General features: G+C 50.1%; 1 protein-coding gene across 6 annotated transcripts in view; it reads right to left on the reverse strand.

Moving 5' to 3' along the window:
• Positions 1-22804, reverse strand: part of PRKAG2 (protein kinase AMP-activated non-catalytic subunit gamma 2) — a 333499-nt gene that overhangs the window by 218376 nt on the left and 92319 nt on the right. For all 6 annotated transcript variants that reach the window (XM_032762260.2, XM_032762259.2, XM_058428208.1 and 3 more), the window contains exons 2-3: positions 20582-20653; positions 15271-15550 (exon numbers count right to left, since the gene is read on the reverse strand). In XM_032762260.2, the coding sequence (XP_032618151.1) occupies positions 15271-15550; positions 20582-20653 (352 nt within the window). The remainder of the gene's footprint in view (positions 1-15270; positions 15551-20581; positions 20654-22804) is intronic.

The following is a 22804-nucleotide window of genomic DNA, read 5'->3' on the forward strand; positions in this document are numbered from 1 at the left end:
TAGGATTAAATGAAATCCTACAGTGTATTTTAAAACTCTACCTAATTGCACCTGAAATAAATTCTTCATCTTGCCTAATTCCCCAATTAGCCCTGGCCTGATAACTTGATTTTCATTCCTGTGTGACCCCTGGCACTCCTGACCCACTAACCTGATGCTGATGATGGCATCATGTGTCTGGACTGGGGACCTTCCTAACGTTGACAGGCGATTCATCTGATAATGGTTTTGAGTGCCTATTGTGTGCAGATCCTACTCAGGTATTATAGCATCTCCAGGAACTGTAATAAACAGCAATTTCAGACTCAATTCATCTCCTTTATCTGTGACACTGTGTGAACGGGAACACAATGGACCAAAAGAACACTCAGCCCATGACAAAGTCTCCCAAAGGACACAGAGGTGTCACTGTAACTTCTCACATATGTGCTGCACGAGGACTCGGCTGGGCTGCAGATCTGAAACCTTTGTTCTTCCAACTTCACTTACAGCAATAAAGCCCATTTACCAAAATCCATTTCGTTTAAATGATGGTGGGGAGGGGAAGAAGTGAGGTGGGGGAGAAACTTACAGGAAGAGTCTTGTCAAAAGGAGACATTTTGGAGTCAACAATGGTAGGTGGGAGGTTGGTGGGAAGTGAGGCTCAAACACAGTTCACTCAACAACCTGTACTCGGTAACAACAGACATGTTCATCTCACTAAAAAGGAGAAAACCAAAGGCGAGGAGCTCAGATCGTGGATAAGTCCCAGGAGACAGTAAAAGCAGGGTGCTGAGACCAGCTATCACTCCGATTCGGAACACTGGCTCGGGCCACTTTAGAAAGGGGCACTGGGGATGGGGATGACCTATTCCCAGGCACTAGTGTGTTTCAAGAAAAAGATATCAGAGGACTCCAAGTTCACAGATACCTGAAGACACTGGGGTCTGCTACTGTGTGGAAGGCTCCCTCTCATTTATCCTTCAAGGCCCAGCTAAAGTGTCTCCATTTATCACAGCACCACTCCTAGCCAGTCCAGCCTACCACAAACTCATCTTTCTCCAACTCTGTCCACACCTATGGCCTGTGTTGTTCCATTCAGCACATCGATCATGGAGAAGGCAGGACATATCCATTCCTTGATAGTCCTATGTCATGGGTTGAATTGTGTCCCTCCAAAAGTCACATGTTGAAATCCTAACTCACAGCACCTCCAAACGTGACCTTATGTGGAAGTAGGGTCATTGAAGATGTAGTTAGCTGAGATGAGGGTTATACTGGAGTCAGAGGGTCCCATAGTCCAATAGGGATAGTCTCCTTAGAAAAAGGGGAAATTTGAACACAGAGATATGTGCATGGAAAAACCTCTGTGAAGATGAAGGCAGAGACTGGGTGCTGTGCCTCCAAGCCAAGGAATGGCAATGATGACCAGCACAGACCAGGAGAAAGAACAGAGGGCATGGAACAGACCCCCTCACAGCCTCAGAAGGAGCCAGCCCTGCCCACACCCTGATTCCAGACTTCCAGCCTCTTGAGATAATAAACTTCCATTTTGTTTTATTTGTTTTTTAAAGATGGAGTCTCACTCTGTCACCCAGGCTGGAGTGCAGTGGCCCGATCTCGGCTTGCTGCAATCTCTGCCTCCCAGGTTCAAGCGATTCTCCTGCCTCAGCCTCCCGAGTAGCTGGGATTACAGGCACCTGCCACCATGTGTGGCTAATTTTTGTATTTTTAGTAGAGATGGGGTTTCACCATGTTGGCCAGGCTGGCCTCAAACTCCTGACTTCAAGTGATTTGCCTGCCTTGGCCTTCCAAAATGCTGGGATTACAGGTGTGAGCCACCATGCCCGGCCAACTTCTGTTGTTTAATGCATGCAGTTTGTGGTGCTGTTACAGTGGCCCTAGCACATGAATACACCTGTCATGATTTGTAGTCCTCCACATCCACTTAGATATCAGTGCATATGAGTGAGGCTGAACGAGTACCAGCTAATTGTTACATCCTGTGGCAAGTCACTTTGTGACGTGAGTCATTACTCACTGACTTTTTTGAAACCAAATGTTTCTGTCTTAGATCTGCTCAAAGGAAGAACTGGCTGAAGCTCCGGTTCCTTCTTATTCTGATTATGGAGCCACAGTTAAGTGCTGCTGCCCAGAGATTCTCATTTCTCCACAGCCTCCTTTTTCTCTCAGCCATTTTCCTCTAGAAGCAGAGGCTGAGGCAAGGATTAAGATGAAGGTGAAGCAGAATGAAATGAGTTGTCATGCTGGCTGCTGATGCACGACAAGCTGCAAATAATAACATAATAATCAGAATAAAGAGCAGGGGAGCTCAGAAAGTGTGTTCACTTGGCTCATGGGACTCCTCCAGGAGGGTTCTAGAAAGGAACTATATCTGGGGGGATCCACAGCCATCGTCAAGGAGAAGGAGGTTTCTGCAGAACTTCCTCAAAGCCACAGTTCCTACGGTCAAGTATTACTCTGTGGAGAGCTAAACTCCCCCAAACTTCTAGGCTATATCATCCAGCCCCTTGTTATCATTCAAGAGGCCAAGCTTCCTGCCCAAATTTTAGGATATTCTTGAGGGTAAGGGGAATACGGCCTACAATGACCCCACCAAAACCCCATTAGCAATGGCAAAGCTTAAATAAATCAGAAGTAAGTCTTCATCAATAAAGCTTAGAACACTTGTTCTTCAAGATCTCTCTTCCTTTTTTTCCTTTTTTTTTTTTTTTTTTTTTTTGGAGATAGAGTCTCACTCTATTGCCCAGGCTGGAGTACAGTAGCAACAATCCTGGCTCACTGCAGCCTCTGTCTCCTGAGTTCAAGCGATCCTCCCGCCTCAGCCTCCCTTAGTAGCTGGGATTACAGGCACATGCCATCATACCTGGCTAATTTTTATATTTTTAGTAGAGACAGGGTTTTGCCATGTTGGCCAGGCTGCTCTTGAACTCCTGGGCTCAAGTGATCTGCCCACCTCAGCCTCCCAAAGTGCTGAGATTGTAGGCGTGAGCCACTGCACCTGGCCAGTCTTCAAGATTTTTCCAAAGAGACCAAGAAGGCTGCAGTTGGTGCCAGGACTAAGTCAATGGACAAGGACAGCCCGTGCCTGAAGAAACAGCGACTCTGTGGCCTTGCTCTTTCTTCCCATCCTGGGCCACTGTGTCATGATTCTCACCCACTCCTAATCCAATCCCCACTTGAAAGACCTCAACAGACTTGGAGTTCTAATGCACTGTGGCCTTCCTGTCCCCCTGAGATGCTCCAAAGCTCCATGGAGGGTGTCCCCCCAGTGCAGGGAGCAATGACGCTATCTGGTTTTACCAAAGGGCTGTGTCAGCTGTGCTGGGCAGGCAGCTTTCCACGGTGTTTTGCTGCATTTAAGAGTCACAAGAAGAAACTAACCCAGGCGGAAAGGCTGAGAACAAACCTCAGTCAAGCAAAGAAGAGAAGACAAGTGAGAGTAAACATCAAAGAAAATGGCCCAGGAACGTTGAATGCAGTTGATGCTGTGGCTGTGGACGGCGCTGGGTTAGACAGTGCCCCCACTAATTCATTTCCTTTCCGGAACCTCAGAAGGTGACCTTATTTGGAAACAGAGTCATTGCAGATGTAGTCACTTAAGTTGAGGTCGCAGTGGAGTAGTGTGGGCTCTTAATCTCCTTTGACTGCTGTCACTTTAAGAAAAGGAAAAGAGACAGACACATACAGGGGAAGGCCATGGGATGATGAAGGCAGAGGCTGAAGTTACGCATCTACGAGCCAAGGAACCTCAGGGTTTGTGGGCAACTGCCAGAAGCTAGGAGGGAGGCCTGGAACAGAGCCCTCCCAGAGCCTTCAGATGGAGCATGGCCCTGCCGACACCGTGATTCCAACTTCCAGCCTCCAGAATTGTGGGAACAGGAATCCGGGCAGCTTAGACCATGCAGCCTGTGGTGCCTGTGTGGCAGCCCCTGAAACTAACCCGTGGGCCATGAAGGCAAGGATGCTGCAGCTGCATCTGGGGAGGTGTGGCGGAAACACGAGGTGGGCAGGTGGCACTGCTTGTGGGGCTGGGGTGCTGGGCTGACACGGCCGAGGGTGCATGCCCACCCTATAGAGTGGGCACCTAACCTGCTGGCCCAAGTGTGTGTGTCCACTGCTAGGGACCACGGAGGCCAAGTTCAGTACCTTTTGAGAAATAAAGCTAAAGTCCTAAGCCCCCAACCAACTGGAAGAACCCCCTCTTGGCCACGGAGACCCCAGAAAAACCTTAAAACTGAGTTCCTGGCCATAATGGGATGAGAGGTCGGATGTGCCTCATTACACCCCCTCCCTTGCTAACCACCATTAGGCTTCCTTCCCCAAGGGTTAAATGGAAACCTGCCCTTTTGAAAGACTTGCTCCATTCCTAAGATCAACCAGCTGTCTGATGCTGCCCCTTCCTTTTGCAGGTTCGACACAACCGACCAGCATTCCTTCCTGATAAGAGACCCCTGACTGTGGAGTGGCTCTGACCAGCCTATGGAGGCTGCACACAGAGGGTCTTCGCATCCTTGGCTTTACCCTCTGACATACAGGGCCTACTGTAATCCATTTAAAGGTTAATTCTCCACCCCCAAGTGAACATGGACGCATGCTGCACACAATTAGCCAATTATGCATGTCTATGCTTCCTCTTTGTGAATATTCATAGCTCCTCCTATAACCTGTTGAATATGTATATTTGGCCACTCTGTTCAGCATAAATCCCTGTCTTCCACTCTCAAAGTGTCTGTTTCCAGCGTCTGGCTGGAGGCTATGCTTCCCAGCCTGTCAGAATGGTGACCTGCTGGCTGCAGCCTTTTTTAAGAAGTGATCTTTTCCAAATGCAGGAACCTTATCATTCTTCAATTGACACTTTGCTGGTCACTGAGCAAGGTGTGCTGGGAGGAGTGAGGGCTCTGAGGTCTCAAAGGTTTTCTGGGGAGCTTAATTCTTGTGGAGTGACCTACAAATAGCACACATATTGAAAACACATCAACCAGTCTCAGAGTAGCCCTGTCTCTTGGGTTTCAGGAGTTCCACCTGGAGCTGCAGGGGGGTGAGATAGAAAGTGGCCTCCCTCCTGAAGAACCCAGTGAACAAACCACCATGCCCCATTCCCCGTCCCCGACTTTAGCACTAAGCGTTGCAGAGGCTGAGAAGTAGGGGTTCCAGCCACGGTTGGGTCTTCTGTTGACCATTTTCCAATGCAACCACAGGCTCCCTAAGATTCAAGCAGCACTGTGGGCTTATGACCTCACACATTTACCATTGCAGAAATTATGCCAAAGCATGATCAAATTATCTGCCCAAAATGTATAGATTATTTACAAAAATAACCAGCCCTCCTCTGTTCCTTACTTCAGGCTCTAAGATCTGCCTGATTTCTACTACTGTAAGAACATAGAAAGTTATCTCATTACGTGCATGATTTTTAGCCTGTCTTCATTCCAGCTATGTTATTCTTTATGCTTTTCCTTTAGCTAAAATTTCGATTTCCACTTTACATTTTTGGCATTTTAAAAGAAAACATTATATCACTTCTATCAGCACCACGTTTCTTGTCTTTCCCAAGTCTGCTGATGCTTTCAAAATCCCCAAGTCCAAAACTCAGCACCATTAAATTGGAGTGAAGCTGGTGGTGGAATGGGAGGTGGGTGCTTAGGGATTATTCCACTTCCTCCCTCCCTCCTTTACTCTGTTCCAAAGCCAGAGAGCTCTGTGTTCTTTTACTGTATCTGAACAACTGGGGGAGGAATCATTTTGTATGCATGCAATACGTACAATGCCATCTTTCCTAGAAGTCTCAAGCTCTGGGGTATATATCAATATCACCTGAGGAGCCTGTTAAAACTTTCAATTCTAAGACTCAGGCCATTGAGTCATTTGCTTCACTGGTTTGTAAATATCTTTGTACATTAGGGATATTAGTCCTGCATCAATTCATCATTTACTTCTGGTCTAGCACATGTTTTTCACGTTTATATTGTTGTTTTGTTTCATTTTCTATTTGGAGTGGGAGGCTGTATGGAAGTGGTCATCTTGATGTCATCAATGATAATTGCCTCTGTCCCTTCACAGTTTCTGAACCTGGTCGGGCTTACACATGACCCACTGAAATCCCTGGGTCAGTATAGCCATCATCTTGTATTCAGAAGAATCAGCCCACATTTTAGAAAGCATTGAAAAACAAGTTAAGTTATTGGCGTATTAGTTTCAAACAATTTGCTCAGTGTCTTCGGGCGCCATTCTAGACCCTGAGAAAGCTTTGAATAAAACAGAATCCCTGTCCTCAGACAGCTTACACTCTGGTGAGGAGAGACAGGCAAGTGAACAAGTAAATAGACAGTATATCCTATGGGGAATCAGTAGTGTAGATGCCTGCAAGGAGATTGCTACTACTTTATCCGGGGTGTCAAAGGAAGGCCTTTCTACTAAGGTGAGTCCTTTCAGGAAATCTGAAGAGGTGTCTGTAGAGGCCGCCTGGGAGCCGGCAGTGGGCTTATATTCCCAACACACATAATGCCCCTTTCAGGGGGTCATCTCTTCTATCCCTCTCCCACCAGCCTACACAGCACAAGAACTGGGCTTCAATCTCTGGTATGACGCTCCAAAACTCTCCAAAACCTTCTCCAACCAAAACTCACCTTCTAGAATCTTCCCTTCACTCACTGGACCCCCGTTATGCATTTCTCTCTTAGACATTCTTCATTCTTTCTAACAGGAATGCATCCAGCTCTCCTCTACCTCATCAATATAGCAAAGCTCCGAGAATCAAGCCTGCAAATTTCGAGAGACGGCAAGAAAGGCTGTGGATATTTATATCACAAACATAAACATATTTTTTGCACCTTCTAGAAAGGCCTGACGTCCCAAGATTTAGATATTCAAACGTTTTGGAGGCACATTACTTACAACATTTCCAGTTTAGTTCCACACGGAAATGATTTTGGTGTGACCAAGAGCCAGGTGCTTTGGGAGGCTGAGGTGGGAGCATCACTTGAATACAGGAGCTTGAGACTAGCCTGGGCAATACACTGAGACCCAACTTCCATAAAAAGTTAAAAAATTAACCAGGCAAGGTGGTGTGCATCTGCAGTCCCACCTATTGTGGGTAAAGGGCGGGAGGATGGCTTGAGCCTGGGAAGTTGAGGATCTGCAGTGATTCTGCCACTGTGCTCTGGCCTGGATGACAGAGACCCTGTCTGCAAATGAAAGAAAGAAAGAAAGAAAGAAAGAAAGAAAGAAAGAAAGAAAGAAAGAAAGAAAGAAAGAAAGAAAGAAAGAAAGAAAGAAAGAAAGAAAGGGAAGGAAGGAAGAAAGAAAAGGAAGGAAAGGAAGGAAGGAAGGAAAGAAGGAAAGAAAGAAAAGGAAAGGAAAGAAAGAAGGAAAGAAACAAAGAAAGAAAGAAAAAGAAAGAAAGAAAAAAGAAAGAAAGAAAGAGAGAAAAAGAAATGACCAAGGAGCCACTTTTATCTATTTTTTCGTAAATGACTAGCTGGTTATCCCCTTATTGGTTTATAGATCCCTAAGATCTATTCCATTAAAGCAGAGTGTCAGCACCTGGACTAAAAGTGGACTTGAGAGTTCAACCACCTGACTTCACATTTTGGCTTTACCATTTCGTAGCTGCGTGGTCTTTGTTCCACAACTTAAGCCCTTGTGCCTCAATTTCTGGTTTGGTAAACATTGTACAAATAGAAGAGTTGCTAAGAAGATTGAAAGAATTATATATGCACTTAGAACACACGGATTTTTAAAAGGAGCAACATTTAGCAACACATGAGATTAAATCATTCCGGAGGTCATGCCTTGCTGACTGCGGAAGATTCTTCTTGCTTTTTAAAAGACTTTAATCTTATTATTTGCAGTTCATGAACACACAGATATGCACTTTCCTCCCCTCATCACCAAAGGCAAGATCACCCTAAACCAACTTGCAAAATCTTTTGAAGCTAAAGATTCACTGTTCTGGCAGCTCCTGCAGCCACTCAGCCACTTCATAATTCTTGTGGCACAAGGCCAGCCAGGTAAACATTTCAGGCTTTGCAGGCCATGGGGTCTCTGTTGCACCTGCTCAGTTCTGCTGTTGAAGTGTGGAAGTGGCAGGAGAGGAACACACAGATGGGCGTGACTGTGTCTCCATGACAGCTTTGTTTACAAAAAGAGGTGGCAGGCCAGATTTTGTCCCGGGGCTGTCATTTGCTGACTGCTGCATTAGAGGGAGAGATGGAAAAGTGGGGCATTGTTTTGGTTGGGGTGTTCGACTCTGATCACCAAAGGGAAGTAGGTTTGATACTCCACGGTGGCTAGAAGGAGTATGATGAGAACGCCAGCCACACTACGAATCCTCACGCTACTGTACCTCTGACCAAAGGCAAATGTTAGTGAAAGACTATGGCAGCTCCATACAGGCAGCCTCCGAGAGGTCAGATCCTTCCAGAAGAAAGGTCTGGTTCTCTTCCCTGGGCAAAAAACACCAGCGAGCCTAGGTACTTGCTGGTCCCAAGACCAGCTGTGGAATCTAGAACCGTGGTCTCCATCTGTGTTCCCCCTCCTGTCTTAGAGTATCTGAAGATTGAATTACCTCTTTTTCCTTTTTCATTTCTCCCTCTGCAATGACAGTGATCATAACTTCCATCTTCCTGCTTTCTTTCCCCTTAATAATAGAAAACAGTGTTTATTGGCCAGGCGCAGTGGCTCACACCTGTAATCCCAGCACTTTGGGAGGCTGAGGCAGATGGATCACTTGATGTGAGGAGTTTGAGACCAGCCTGGCCAACATGGCGAAACCTTGCCTCTACTAAAAATACAAAAATTAGCCAGGCGTGGCGGTGGGTGCCTGTAATCCCAGCTACTCAGGAGGCTGAGGCACGAGAATCGCTTGAACCCAGGAGGCGGAGGTTGCAGTGAGCCAAGATCTCGCCATTGCACTCCAGCCTGGTGACAGAGTGACACTCCATTTCGAAAAAACAAAAAAGAAAAAGAAAGAAAACAGTGCTTATCAAGCTCTGGTGTACATCAGTATTAGCTGAGGAGCCTGTCAACATTTTAGATTCTACGTTTGTCATGTACGCCATAAATTACAGGACAGAAAAATGAGATGCAAATAGAACGTGAGGAGAAGTGGGCATTACCCTGAGATTGAAGACAGAAAACAGGGGATCATAGCCAATCCTCCTTAATGTCAAGGCTGGATGTGAGGCTGCATCGCCCTCCATGGGGGAAGCAGCTTACACAGTTGTATGTAGGCTCGTTGGGCCACGTGTGATGCAGGCATCCTTGCGTGCACACATGCTGGCCAAGGAGGGCAGGATGCCACAGTCCCCTTTGGGTTACCAACTGGACCTCTTATCCTGGAACTTCCCGCCCTACCTCCCGGCTCTTGGTCACTCTGTTTCTCCTGTGTGATCCTGCTCCCCACCCCACCCTGACTGATTCAGGCATCCTAACTGGGTAAATCAGATATCCCGCGACAAGGCATTTAGGACAGTAAATGGAGAGACACACAGACTAGGACTTCTCTGAATCTCTTGGAAAGATCCATGAATTCTTGCTGCTGAGGCCTCAGGGCCAATCTGGTTCCTTCCCTTCCTAAGTCCTGAGGGTTCAGCTCTTTTTTGAATTCCACAAATGCCCCCAAATCCTTCCAATACATTGTTTGCTTGTTAAAAAAGTGGTCATGTGAATATAAAAGAAGAGGGACCAAAACTGGATTCAGAAAGGCTGGAAATGCATCCCTTAATGCCTTTCGTCCAGATTTGGTTCAAAGGCTTCTAGCAGCTAGTGCAGACAGAGGAAATGTGCTATTACACGATTAATGTCTGCTAGAGACAAAAGCAGTCCCGCTGATCAGAAGTTCAGCTATTCTTGGTACCAAGACCAGACAGCAAGTTCCTCCCAGGGGCCTTGAGTAATGAACGAAGTCTTCATGACATCCCTCCAGTGGACACAGTGGCTTTCACGGGGCTGTTTCTTCCTAAGACCCTCCAGACGGGCTGACGGCATTACTCTCAGGCTCAATTTCAAGAAGTTAGTTCTGGGGCAGTGGGGGAGCAATCTATAGTCTGGGAACCTTGATCCAGGAATAGATTTTCAAGTACGGAGAAAAGCAGACAGATTCTGCCTCCTCCAGGCCAGCCTCATGCCAAGCACAAATGAACGGCCATCTGGAAGGAGCTCAGGGTGACCTCCCAGCCAAGTAACACCAGAGCACAGAGACCTGGAGCTTCGTGCCTTATCAGCCATAGGGCTGGGGGAGGGATGGCTTCTTTCGGGGAAAGCCAAGGAGCTGGGCTCACTGATTCTCAAGGGCAGCAACATAAGCAATTGCCCTGGGGACCAGGCTTGCTCTGTTCTGAACTCCCCATCCCAGGGGGCTTCTCTGAAGAAGCCATGCCCCCACCCCAACCTCATCAATCCTTGCCCTCGTGAGTAGCTGTGAGCCATGCCATAGCCTTCCCGAGCCTGGCCCTTGGCTGTCTATCCCGATGGTGAAACTGGGCTGTAACAGGCTCTGCCTTCTCCACAGTACCTGACAAGCCAGAATGGTGAACCTGGGGATTTTCTAGCCAAGGACATTGAAGGGCCTTGGAAATACTCAACAGAAAAAGGCAGCCGAAAGGAGCCAGGAGTCAGGCCCATCTTCAGTGGCCAACATCCCACCACGTCCACCAACAATAAAGAGCTGCAGTGCCTGACTCCCTGCATCCCAAGGGAGGGCCCAGGCCCCGGGTGCACACGGGCCGCAGCAGGCAGCCCCAGGTCCTGCTCCCTTCGCAGCTGTCTGCACTTCTGCCATAGGAAAAAAAGCAATTCACAAGCTCACTGAGCTCACAGAGCGAGCGCACTCAGGCCTGGAGGAAGGTGCAGATGGCAGGTCCAGCCTGGGCAGTGCAGGCCCCCTTGGTGAGGAAGCAGCGGTTTTAGGTTTCTGGAATGAGAGGTAGCTGAGGGGCTCATATACCCCAGTGTGTGGATTAGGGGCACAGGGGTGTGGAGCTATGAGTGGACTGTGGGCCCCCACCCAGCAGTGAGGCCTTCAGGTACATTGCTGAGGATGATCAGGGGCCTCACGGTCTCTGCTTCTGAGCCCCAGCCTCATCCTCAGGACCCCTTGGGTGCTGGACACTACCGGGGTGAGGCCTCCCGAAGATACGGCCCCCACATTCCTCAGCCTGCAGCTGGAGCTCCTGCAGTATACGGGAGATGGGTTGGGAGGCTCACTCTCTGACTCCACCTGCCTGTCTCGGCCCCTGGCTTTAAGGAAAGGGTGGAGGGGAGTCTGGGAGCTTCCTCCTGTGCAGACCACAGGCCGCGATGAAAGGGGCCATGGCCAGGTTCAGCTTGGGCCTCGAGGTCTAGCTCTTCACTGCTGCAGCGCCCCATGCGGACACCGGCAGAGTCATCCCCAGGCCTGTGCCTGCGTTCCCTCGCTGTGAGCACAGCGTCTGCTGGGACCCGCTGAGATCCGGAGGTGCTGGGAGTCTTGGATCCGCCTCTGATAGAGGTTGAGTGTTTGTCCCCCAATCTCAGGTTGAAACTGGATCCCCGGTGTTGGAGGTGGGGCCTGGTGGGAGGTGTTTGGGTCATGGGGGCAGATGCCTCTTGAATGGCTGGGTTGCCTCCCTGCAGCAGTGAGTCCTGCTCTCTTAGCTGGGTGTTTTAAAGACTCCGGTACCTCTCCCCTCTCTCTTGCTCCCTTGCATGTGAGCTCTGCATACCCCGGCTTTCCTTTGCCTTCCTCTAGGGGTGGAAGCAGGCTGAAGCCCTCGCAGACACCTTTGCAGAGATCATGACAGCAGGAGAAGGTCCAGCCTGGCCCATCCATCCTGCATCCAGCCTCACAGGCTGGCTGGCTTTGCTCATTACCTGGGCAGAGGCCAAGCTAACCAAGGGAGGAATTTAGTTTATAGTTTAATTTGAAAGCAAGGATGATAATAGTACCTCCCTGAAACCAACCTGCTCCTTGCTGAGGGACCCACACCAGCTTTGTGAGATGAATGAAAGACCACGGATTAGGATTATGGGAGGGGCCTGAACTCTGATAACATGCAGGTATAGTTTCTATGATCTCGTACTGCTCTGGGGTCATGGAGCCAGAGCTCATAAGACTTGTGACTTCCCCATTTGTTCCTGTAGATAGCATCACTATTTAAAACCTAAGATTGGTATTTTGAGATAATTTTTTAGACTTGAATTCTGGCAACCAATGGACCCCACCCAGACCCATGACTCATGACTCAGCTGACCCTGTGGCCCTCACCTAGAGGCTGGCTCAGTGCTGGAGGACCGTTTCCACACCACTATGATCGCATCCCCAGCCAATCAGCAGCGCCCGTTCCCTAGCCTCCTGCCCATCAAATTGTCCATAAAAACCCTAAGCTCTGAGCCTTTGGGGAGACTGATTTGAGTGATAGCTCCATCTCCCATGTGGCTGGCCTCACATTAAACACTTTACTACAATACCAAGATCTCAGTGCATTGGTTTTATCTGTGCAGTGGGCATGAGGCTCCCACTGGATGGCTGCGCCCTCCCCAGAAGCAGATGCTGGCACCATGACTCTGTGCAGCCTGCAGAACCATGAGCCAAATTAACCTCTTCTCTTTATAAATGACCTAGCCTCAGGTTCTCCTTTATAGCAATGCAGAATGAAGCAACACCACCTCCCATCCTGGACCTCCACACTCAGCCATCTGTAGGTTCTCCCCATGCCTTCTCCACGCCCTGCTACACCCCAGCTTTCCCCAGCCAGCCCTTAAGCCTGAGCACAGGGACTTGGCTGTCCCCAGGCCTTCCTGGTGGCTCTAACTCTTTCTTCTGCTGTTACCAACACCCGCAACTTCTGTTCCACATCTTGCCACTGCCCCAAAGCTCAGGTCTGGGAGCTTGACATTTTTTTCAAGATGTATTCATTTTTAATTACCAATAAGTGAAGATAGTCTCAAAAAATTGGAAGGTCAGATAAAGCAACATTTTCCTTCCACCCATCCACTCCTAATTCTTCACGTAGAAGCTACCACTAGCAGTCCAATGCATGTCCTTTTAAAAAATAAAAAAGGTATATATGTGTGTACACATATACATATATGCACATACATCTATACAAATCCAAAACACACACACACACACCCATATATGCTGTGTTCAAATTATTATATGCATATGCTTTCTTCCCCGTAAATGGTTTCCCTACAGTCCCTTCTAGCTTTGATTATCTGTCTGTCTGCAATTCTGTCAGTTACTGAAAGAAAACAGTTGAAAGAGAATGAAAATCTAAACATAAATAACAATGAAAGATAGTGAAAAGGAGGAATACTTTAAGAAATTGATATGGTTTCAAGAAGAGATCTTTCTGGACTCAGTTTCTAAAAGAACAGCTCATTTCCCAGGCTGAACAGTGGACAGCACCAAACCTCCCACCAAATGCTGTACTGAGCTGCAGCCTAGGCCCTGAGGACCGGACGACTTCTCCTGCACCTCCTGGTGCCACTGCTGGGCTCCCAAAGGGACCCTCTGCCTGCAGGGACCCTCCTCCTTCTCTCCCCGCTCCTCCCTCTCGCCCTCTCCTCCCACCCCCTTGGAGGGCTCTGTGCAGGAGAATGATGTAGAGGGAGGCAGAGGGTGATGATTCCTGCCGGAGCTTCAAGACCTTCCCACGGGAGCCAGCTCACAGTTCCTACACTCCTTTTGGCACCCTTCCGATTGTCAGGTTCCCTGTGCTGCTTTCCACCCTGCCCAGAAAGCCTGCCCTGTCCTAACTCAGCACAGGCCTTACCATGGAGACAATCTCATCCTTTCTTCTAAAGCCTGCTTGCCCCTGACTAGGAGCACTTGAAGGCACCTGTCTTTTCATCCACCAATCCCAGCACATTCAATCTACGCAACATCGCAAGTTCCCCAACAAGGAAAACTGCGGACACATCCTCCTTCTTTTCGACAAATCCCACCTGTGTGACGTGGAGCCCTCACGCAGCTTTCCCATCAGGCCAGGCCTGATTCCCTAACTCTGTACAGCACTTTGAGCCCTCATCTCTAGACGATGTTTATACAGGGAGATGGGGGAAGAAAGGGGCACCTTAAGGCTAAAGTGCATAAAATTAAAGGAAATTGTGACAACCCCACAGCCTTGAGTGAGGGGTGTGTGTAGAGCACGGTCAGGACCTGCCCCCCACAACACACACACAACCCACAGGCAGGAGCACCTTCATTTGTTTTATGTAGAAAGACAAAGCGCAAAATCTGTCCAAGAGATAGATCTGCTCCACTCACACAGAATACGGCGCACCAACCCCTCCACCTCCAAGGTGGTGGATGAAGAAGTGAGGCTGACAGAGACCTGGCTTCTCGTCCTATGGCCACCGCTGCCTGATGGAAGAGTTTGAAGTCAGAAACACCGAAATTCCCCTCTTGCTGCCGCCTGGCCTTGAAGGTATAAAGCATTGCTCTAACACAGTATTGCCGGTTTCTCTGAGTACAAATCAGCCTGGAGAGAAAGGTGAACTATCCCAGGCCTCTGATGGTCAAGGACAAATTTGTTTTCCACATCACTATCTTTCCCAATACAAATGTTCTAAGTCAGTAGAAAGAACTGGAAAGAATAGACAAAGGAAAGGAGAAAGTAAGCGCCATAAACTTTATAGTTCACGGTATATTTCATATTATCATCGACGGCGCTCAAGTGAAAATACCCTATCCTCAGATCACAAATACTCATGAACCTACGGAACTCTTTCTTAAACGCTCACATTTCCTTCTTCCGTTTCTCCAGCAAATCCCTCCTAGCTTCCATTCCCTGCTGCCCAGAGCCCCAAACAGAAAAAGTTAGGATTTGCCAGAAACAGGTGTAGTCAAACCCTCAAATACCAAACCACAGAGAGTGGAAGCCATATTGGGCTAACCAAAGCAGTCTGGTCCTGTGGCCCCGGGTGAGGGCCTAAGCTTGGCTCCATGCCTGCAGTTTCCAGAGAAGGCTGGAGGCAAGTGTGTCATCTGATTGTCCATACAAGCTGTACTGTGAGTATCAGGATGTTTACAGTTAACGCAAGGACTGTGCTGGACCAGAAGGATTACGCTTTGATAGATTAGCGTAGGAAGAAAGTGACAGGTGGAAACTGGGAGAGAGATTTGTTTAGAGGGGAGTGGGGGTGGGGGGAAACAGATACAGGCACTCAGCACCAAGCCGCTTACAGCCACGGGGCAGCTTCGGTGCCACCATGGATGTGTGGCTGCAGAAGGGGGCCCCAGCACCCCAGCACCCACCTGAAACAATAGCATCAAGGTCTTACTTTTTCTGGAGCGGGAGAAAAACCTGATGCCCCCGGGCGAGGTAGCAGGGTTGGAGTTGGGGGAAGACTCTTTGGAGGAGGAGCGGAAGATCCCACTGAAGCTCATGCGTCGAGGGGAGCGCGGCGGGGACTCCTGGTAGGAGAACGGGAACACGGTTTTGGGAGAGCCAGGGCTGGTCTTGGGCCTCACAGGTGCAGACATGGGGCTGGAGGGCCGGGGCTGGGGGCCTCTGGAGAAGAACCCTTTGGAGGGGCTGCCTGGGCCGAAGGGGCTGTCCACCTGCAGAAAAACAGATGAATGGATGCAGTCACTCCACGCTCTGGACACGCTGCCTCCTGCCCTGTATGAAACTTATCATTGTCCCCTCACATGTGGGCCCCCCATAGTACCCTCCCAGAGAAATAGCCCTAAGCTCTTCCACAGAGGTAGCCACTGAATGGTCTGCAGGTAGTACCTGCCCCAAGGACGGCCCCTCATAGGCTGGCAGCACCACGTCCTGGAGGTCCACTGACCATCTTGTCCCACTCCTTAGAAGGGGCTTCCAGGAGGTAGAGGGGAGGAAGGGAAGCGGAGCTCAAAATGACCATCTCCCTCCTTTATTACGGGCCTGCCTGCCTTCACCTCTCAAGACCTCACGCCCATCCAAGTTCTGACCACACAGGACTGCAGCTCTCTTGCCTGCCTATGAGATCCCTACGTTCCAGAACAGAGTAGGCCTGGAGCTCCATCCTGAGACCTCAGTCCTAGGAGATGATGAATTTTTCACTTTCAAGCTGCTTCAGCATTTGAAAGACTGAGGTTGCCGACAGAAGTCAGGAGAAAAGTTAACAAAGCCGGTCGGGTACGGTGGGTCACACCTGTAATCCCAGCATTTTGGAAGGCCGAGGCGGGTGGATCACCTGAGGTCAGGAGTTTGAAACCAGCCTGGCCAACATGGTGAAACCCCATCTCTACTAAAAATACAAAAAAAAAAAAAAAATTAGCTGGGCGTGGTGGTGGGTGCCTGTAATCCTAGCTACTCAGGAGGCTGAGGCAGGGGAATCTCTTGAACCCTGAAGGTGGAGGTTGCAGTAAGCCCAGATGGCGCCATTGCACTGGGCAACAGAGCGAGACTCCATTTTGAACAAACGAAAGAAAAAAGAAAGAAAGAAAGAAAGAAGAAAGAAAGAAAGAAAGAAAGAAAGAAAGAAAGAGAGAAAGAAAGAGAGAAAGAGAGAAAGAAAGAGAGAGAGAAAAGAAAGAAAGAAAGAAAGAAAGAAAGAAAGAAAGAAAGAAAGAAAGAAGAAAGAAAGAGAAAGAAAGAAAGTTAACAAAGCCCCAAACCTCTCAGACTCACTTCACCGATGATTTAAAATTCTAGTCATGGCTTAAAAAATTATCAGACCCCATAACTTTAAGCCAAGGCACACAGCTCATAGTAGACTTTGAGAAATATTCCACGTGCCCGCAGCCGTGTTCCTGCTGGGTGCGTGGAGGGGCTCCTGCCCTGCCTCTGGGTGCCAGGTATTTGGCCCCAGCTCTGCCACCTGCTGAGCCAACCTGGGCATGTTACTTGGTCTCACCGAGCCTCAGCTCCCTCATCTGTAAAATGAGGACGGCCATGCCCTCACCTCAAGGGCTGCTTGAGTGTCAGATGAAGCCACGTGAGACCAGGAAGAACAGGGTGCGTGGTAAACAGCTCTTGCCCTGCCACTCGGGAAACTTGCAAGCAACACGGAGTGGAAAGGACCTCAGAGATGACCCAGTTCAGAAGAAGGGCGAGTAACTCGTCTGCAGGGCTCACCGGGTGCCAGAACCAGGGCAGACGCGGGAAATACTGTGCTCGGGCGGCCGCGCTGTGCTGAAAAAGGAACACAGGACACCCCACAGGCAGCTTCGGTGCCACTTCGGCGTCTCTCTGTCCCACTTCGGGGTGCGCTGTCCGGACCACGGCCTGGGGACGTTCTTCCGCCACTAGAGGGCGGCCCAAGCCCCGAGCCCGCGGCCCCGGGAGGACAGGATGCCCGTGGCGTGGACCCGCGCGGCACAGCCTCCCTGGGCGGCCTCTCCAGCCGAAAGAGCCGGCGCCACCACGTGGAGGTGTAGGGCCCGGCCTGGCGCGGACACCTTCGTGAGTGGGCCTGGCAGGAAGAAGAGTGTGGTGCTATAGGACCTTGTAACTCAAGCTCTCCTGGCTATAAAGAAGTTTTGAGTTTTTCTTTTTTTGTGTAGTTCTTTGTTTTTTGTTTTTGAGACAGGGTCTCCCTATGTCGCTCAGGCTGCAGTGCACTGGCGCAATCTCAGCTCATTGCAACCTCCACCTCCCGGGCTCAAGCAATCCTCCTGCCTCAGCCTCCTGTGTAGCTGGGATTACAGGTGTCCACGCCCAGCTGATTTTTTTTTTTTTTGACCATTTAATATGAAAAGCATTTAGATTCTCTGTTTATAGAATATCCCATTTAGCCACTATTCCACCTTACTATGGGAATCAGGACAAATCCCGAGAATAAGTTTACAAACAAGAGATTCTTCAGGCGGGGGGTGGTGTCTCACACCTGTAATCCCAGCACTTTGGGAGGCCGAGGTGGGTGGATCACCTGAGCTCAGGAGTTTGAGACCAGGCTGGGCAACATGGCAAAACCCTGTCTCTGCCAAAAATACAGAAATTAGCCAGGTGTGGCGGCCCGTAGTCCCAGCTACTCAAGCGGCTGAGGTGGGAGGATCACTTGACCCCAGGAGGTGGAGGTGGAGGTTGCAGTGAGCAAGGTGACACTACTGCACTCCAGCCAACCTGGGTACAGAGCAAGACCCTGTCTCAAAAAAAAAAAGAGGTTCTTCTTCAAGTGGTGGGTGCTGTGTGTGCAGGTCTAGGGTGGGATGGGGGCTGACAGAAACCAGTAGGAACAACACACACAGGGACCAGGGTGGTCCTATCACAAGGTGATACAAGCTGGTCCTGGGTGGAGGCCCCGGTTTGGTCACAGCTCAGTTTCCCGCAATGTGGACAACGACTTGGTTCTCTAAGCTTCATTCCCAGGGCTGTGACAATCACAACAGCAGCCTGGAGGGTGTGAACCAGAAGACGAGCCGAGGCCACATGGGAGGACCGGAGGGAGGGGTGGGATTTTGGAGTTGCTGGAAAGGTGAGCCCGGACCTGGTGCATGGATGTGCTCTGTGCACCGCGTAGCGAGCTTGCTGGGGAGCCGGGGGAGAGGGCCAAGCCAATGCAAACGTCCAGTCCTACAGGGAAACAGAGACACATAGGGGAGCGGGGCCCCAGGACAGCTTGCAGAGTGCCCGCAAGGCCGAAGCACCATAAGCACCATGCAGATGGATAAATGGCCCAGAGCTGAAACCTGCCCCTCAACAGAGGCCCTGACCCAGAGGAGGCCCTAACAGCTGGCTGGGCTTCAGAGACGCAATGACAGGGCCAGGGAGGTGTCCAGTGCCCAGAGACAGAGGAGAAGGGGTGTGAAGCACAGAGACAGAGGGCCGGCCGTTCACTTGGTCCACCGTGAGGGTGGGGGTCATGGGGGAAGTTGAGCCATGAGCCCCTGGAGAAGCAGTCATGAAAGGCCAGTTTAACCATATTTGAGGAGCAGGGGGACCTCAGGATTCTCCCGAATGGGGTTCTATTCTGTACTCTGAATCCAGGCCAGTGGAGTCAGGCGTCCAGCGATCAGGCCTGAGGAGGGAGCCCTAGGAAGCAGCCCTGCCAGTCCTGTCTCTGGAAAATGGCCGAAGCATGGTGGATGCTGGGCCCTGCCTGACCCCTCTCACCGGGAACCTCGGGGGCCAGATCACACTCCCAGACGGTGGGAAAGCCAGGCGGAGGGACAGGCCTTCTGGGGTGGGCTGCGTGGCGGTGCAGATAACAGGCGCCGGCTGAAGCCACCAGGGACAGGGCCTCAGCCCTTGCTCTTGGGTAAGCTATAGCCAAATGATATGTTGTTGAATGCAACCGGATGATTCCCCGGGTATTGACGAGACTCCCAAGTGTGTGCCTGGCTCCGCAGAGCTAATGGAGAGCAGGCACTCAGGCGTCTGCGGAGCAGAGCTCTGCCTATGGGGCCATTTGTCATGCAGCTGCCGGAGAGGAAGCTGGGGCCAGGGCCAGGCTGTGGCCCGTATGTCTCTTGCGCAGTCTCAGATCTTCCATGCAAGGTTTTCACTGGAAAGCAGGGTTTTGCAGAGTCAAACAGGAGGAAGACGACCCAGCGCCCGCGGGGCCGGTCCCGCAGCCTTGCACGGGGTTGGTGGCCCCTTCCTGCCACTCCACTCTCTGCTGGCCCAGAAGCTCAAGCCCATTCCCTGGCAGTCTTTGCTGGATGGGCCACAAGAGCTGCTAATAAGGTTGCTTGTTCAGGGCAGGGCGGGGAGGACACTGGCACCAGTGGCGCCCCACAGGCCGACACCAGTTTGATTCAGTTGTGTGTCATTCAAATGCTTAAAGAGGAGATTTGCTTTTTCCAGCATGAGAACTCCTGCCTTCATCCCAGGCCAGCCGGCACCCAGAACCCATGCCCAGACCCCGTACACAGCCCCCAGATCACTAGCTCTGTCTACTGTCACCTGCTGGAGGGGTCTGTGGGTGGCAGAATGCCAGGAAGCACGTCCCCTACCAGGCCTCCACCCGCCCTTACTTCCTGGCTGCAGGAGAAACCTGCAAGCAGCCTGGACCTCTGCGCCCTGCCACGGCCACCTCGACTCTCACCTGATGCTGTGGCTCCCTCTCCAGATCCCCCCACCCCACCCCACACTCTTTCTTGGCCACCTGACCCTACACAGTCAACAACCTCCTTGAGACACTAGTTTCCTAATGGGAGGGAAATTCACCAGTGCGGGAGGGACAGCGAGGAGCTAAAGACAGGAAAGGAAAAGTGGAAGGAGAGAAGAAGGCGTGTGGAGAGGGTGCAACACGAGGTGGAAGGAGAGAGCCCAGCGCTGGGGGTAGGCGCTGGTGGGCAGCAGGGCAAAGTCCTGCCAGTCGAACTCAGCCCAAAGACCACAGATGGTCGGCAGTGACTGATACCTTCCACCGGGCTTAGCTCATTGCTCATCTTCCTCCACTGCCTCTGTCCACGTTAGGGGGGGTCTAGTGGGCCACAGTCAGTGCCACGCGAGAAGAAAAAGGAGTGAAGCCCAGGAGGCTCTCCAGTTGGATAGCCCAGCCGATACGCCAGGATTGGCCACGTGAGGTGAGCTGTCGCAGGATGGGCTCGGCTACGGCCAGGTGTGCAAGCGGGCATGCGGGTGAACACACAGGTGGAAGTGGGCTCAGGCGCTGCCTGCCTCCGTGGCACCTCAAACTTCCGAAAAGGAGGCCTTACCTTTCGAGAGGAATGCTTTCCAGAACCCTCCAGGTCTCCGTCCAGGAGCGGCATGGCGAAGGAGCTCAGGTCCTAGGGTGGACAGAGAGCACGTGGTCAGTGACAGTGGCCCTCGGGCCCAGGAGCTGCATGGAACTCTACGTGGGTGTCACCTCCCCCTTCCTGAGTCCTTATCCTCCAAATCCACCATGAAGAAGGGACATAGATGGGTTAGCTACACCCAGCCCCCAAAGCCCCTGACCACCATGCACATTCGCTTCCAGAACGTGCAGTCAAACTTCCAGTAGCAGCCATGACCTCCCATCACCCCAGGGAAGGAGGAAAGAAGAAATGGCTGGGACTAAAGGAGACAGGAAGGCAGGCAGAAAGGGTGGAGGGAGGAGAGCCTGTCTCAGGCTATTCTGCTGATGGACATGATTTTACCCCACAGCACAGAACATGGGTCCAGGGACATGTGTCTGCCTGGGAAGATGATGGGACAGGGATAGGGAGGGTGACACTGGGGTGGCGGCTCAGGCAAAACTATTAGCAGAGTCTAATGATATCGTGGCCAAAATAGAGTCTCAAACAGATTGGGGCAAAGTAGCTCACCACACACTTATTATGTCTGAAGCAGCCCTGCCCCTTCTTCCTCTTGAATCTTGCCTTATGAACGCCTCCACACCAGGCAGAAACCCACCCAGTCATCCTCAAATCGAGCACAGCTGCATCCCTAACCTTTCTTTTTTATTTTAAAGTTTTTAGTTGTGGTAAAATACACATAACATAAAATTTGCCATCTCAACCATTTTAAGTGTGCGGTTTGGTGGCATGAAGCACATTGACATTGCTGTGTAGCCGTCACCACCGTCATCTCTAGAACCTTTCCATCTTCTCAAACTGAAATGCTGTCCCCATCAAACACTAACTCCTCCTCCCCTCCCCCTAGTGCTTGGCAACCACCCTCCTACTTCCTATCTCTTTGAATCTGACCACTCTAGGTACCTCATATAAGTAGAATCAGACAGTATTTGTGACTGTCTGACTCCACTTAGCGTAATGTCTTCAAGGCTCCTCCACGTGGTAGTGTGTGCCACAGTTCCCTTCCTTTTGAAGGCTGAATAATATTCCATTGTATGAGTAGACCACATTCTGCTTATGCATTCATCAGTTGATGGACATTTGGGTTGCTTCTACCTTTTGACTATTGTGAATAACGCTGCTGTAAGTATGAGTGTTATGGTATGAATTGTGTCTCCCTTCCCACCAAAAAAAATCTATATGTTGAAGTCCTGACCCCCAGGACTTCAGAATGTGACTGTATTTGGAGATAGGTTCTTTAAAGAGGCAATTAATTTAAAATGAGGTCATTAAGGTGGGCCCTAGTCCAGTATGACTGGTGTCCTTCCAGGAGGAGATTAGGACACAGGCACCTACGAGACAGAGACCACACATGGAGACACAGGGAGAAGACAGCCACCAACCCAAAGAGAGGGGCCCCAGAAAAACCAACCCTGCCGACACTTTTATCTTAGACTTCTAGCCTCCAGAATCATGAGAAAACACATGTCTGTTGTTTAAGCCACCCCACCTAATCTGTAGTGCTTTGCTATGGTAGCCTAGCAAACCAATATAATAGGTGTACAAATATCTCTTCAGGACCCTGCTTTCAATTCTTTTCAGTTATCCCCAGAAGTGGAAATGCTGGACATCAGGTCATCCTACTGTCAATTTTTTGAGGAGCTGCTAAACTGTTTTCTGCAGCAGCCACCCCATTTTACTTTCCCACCCACAGTACACAGGGTTTCAATTTCTCCACATCCTCACCCACACTTGTTATCTTTGGTCTTTGTTTTCTATGATAGCCATCTTAAGTGGGCGTGAGCTGGTATCTCATTGTGGTTTTGATTTGCATTTCTTGGATAGTTAGTGATGTCGAATATCTTTTCATCTGCTTATCGGCCATTTGTCTATCATCTTTGGAGAAATGTCTATTCAGGCCATTTGTCTATCTTGTTTGGAGAAATGTCTATTCAATTCCTTTGCCCATTTTTTAATTGGGTTGATTGTGGTTCACTCGTAGGAATTGTTTATATAGTCTGGTTATTAACCCCTTTTCAGATACATGACTTGCAAATATTTTCCCCCATTCCGTGGGTTGCCTTTTTACTGACTGTGTCCTTTGATGTACAGAAGCCTGATTTATCTAATTTTCCTTTTGTTGCCTGTGCTTTTGCTGTTGTA

This window comes from Hylobates moloch, unplaced genomic scaffold (assembly GCF_009828535.3).
Source record: "Hylobates moloch isolate HMO894 unplaced genomic scaffold, HMol_V3 SCAFFOLD_1, whole genome shotgun sequence".
Lineage (NCBI taxonomy): Eukaryota > Metazoa > Chordata > Mammalia > Primates > Hylobatidae > Hylobates > Hylobates moloch.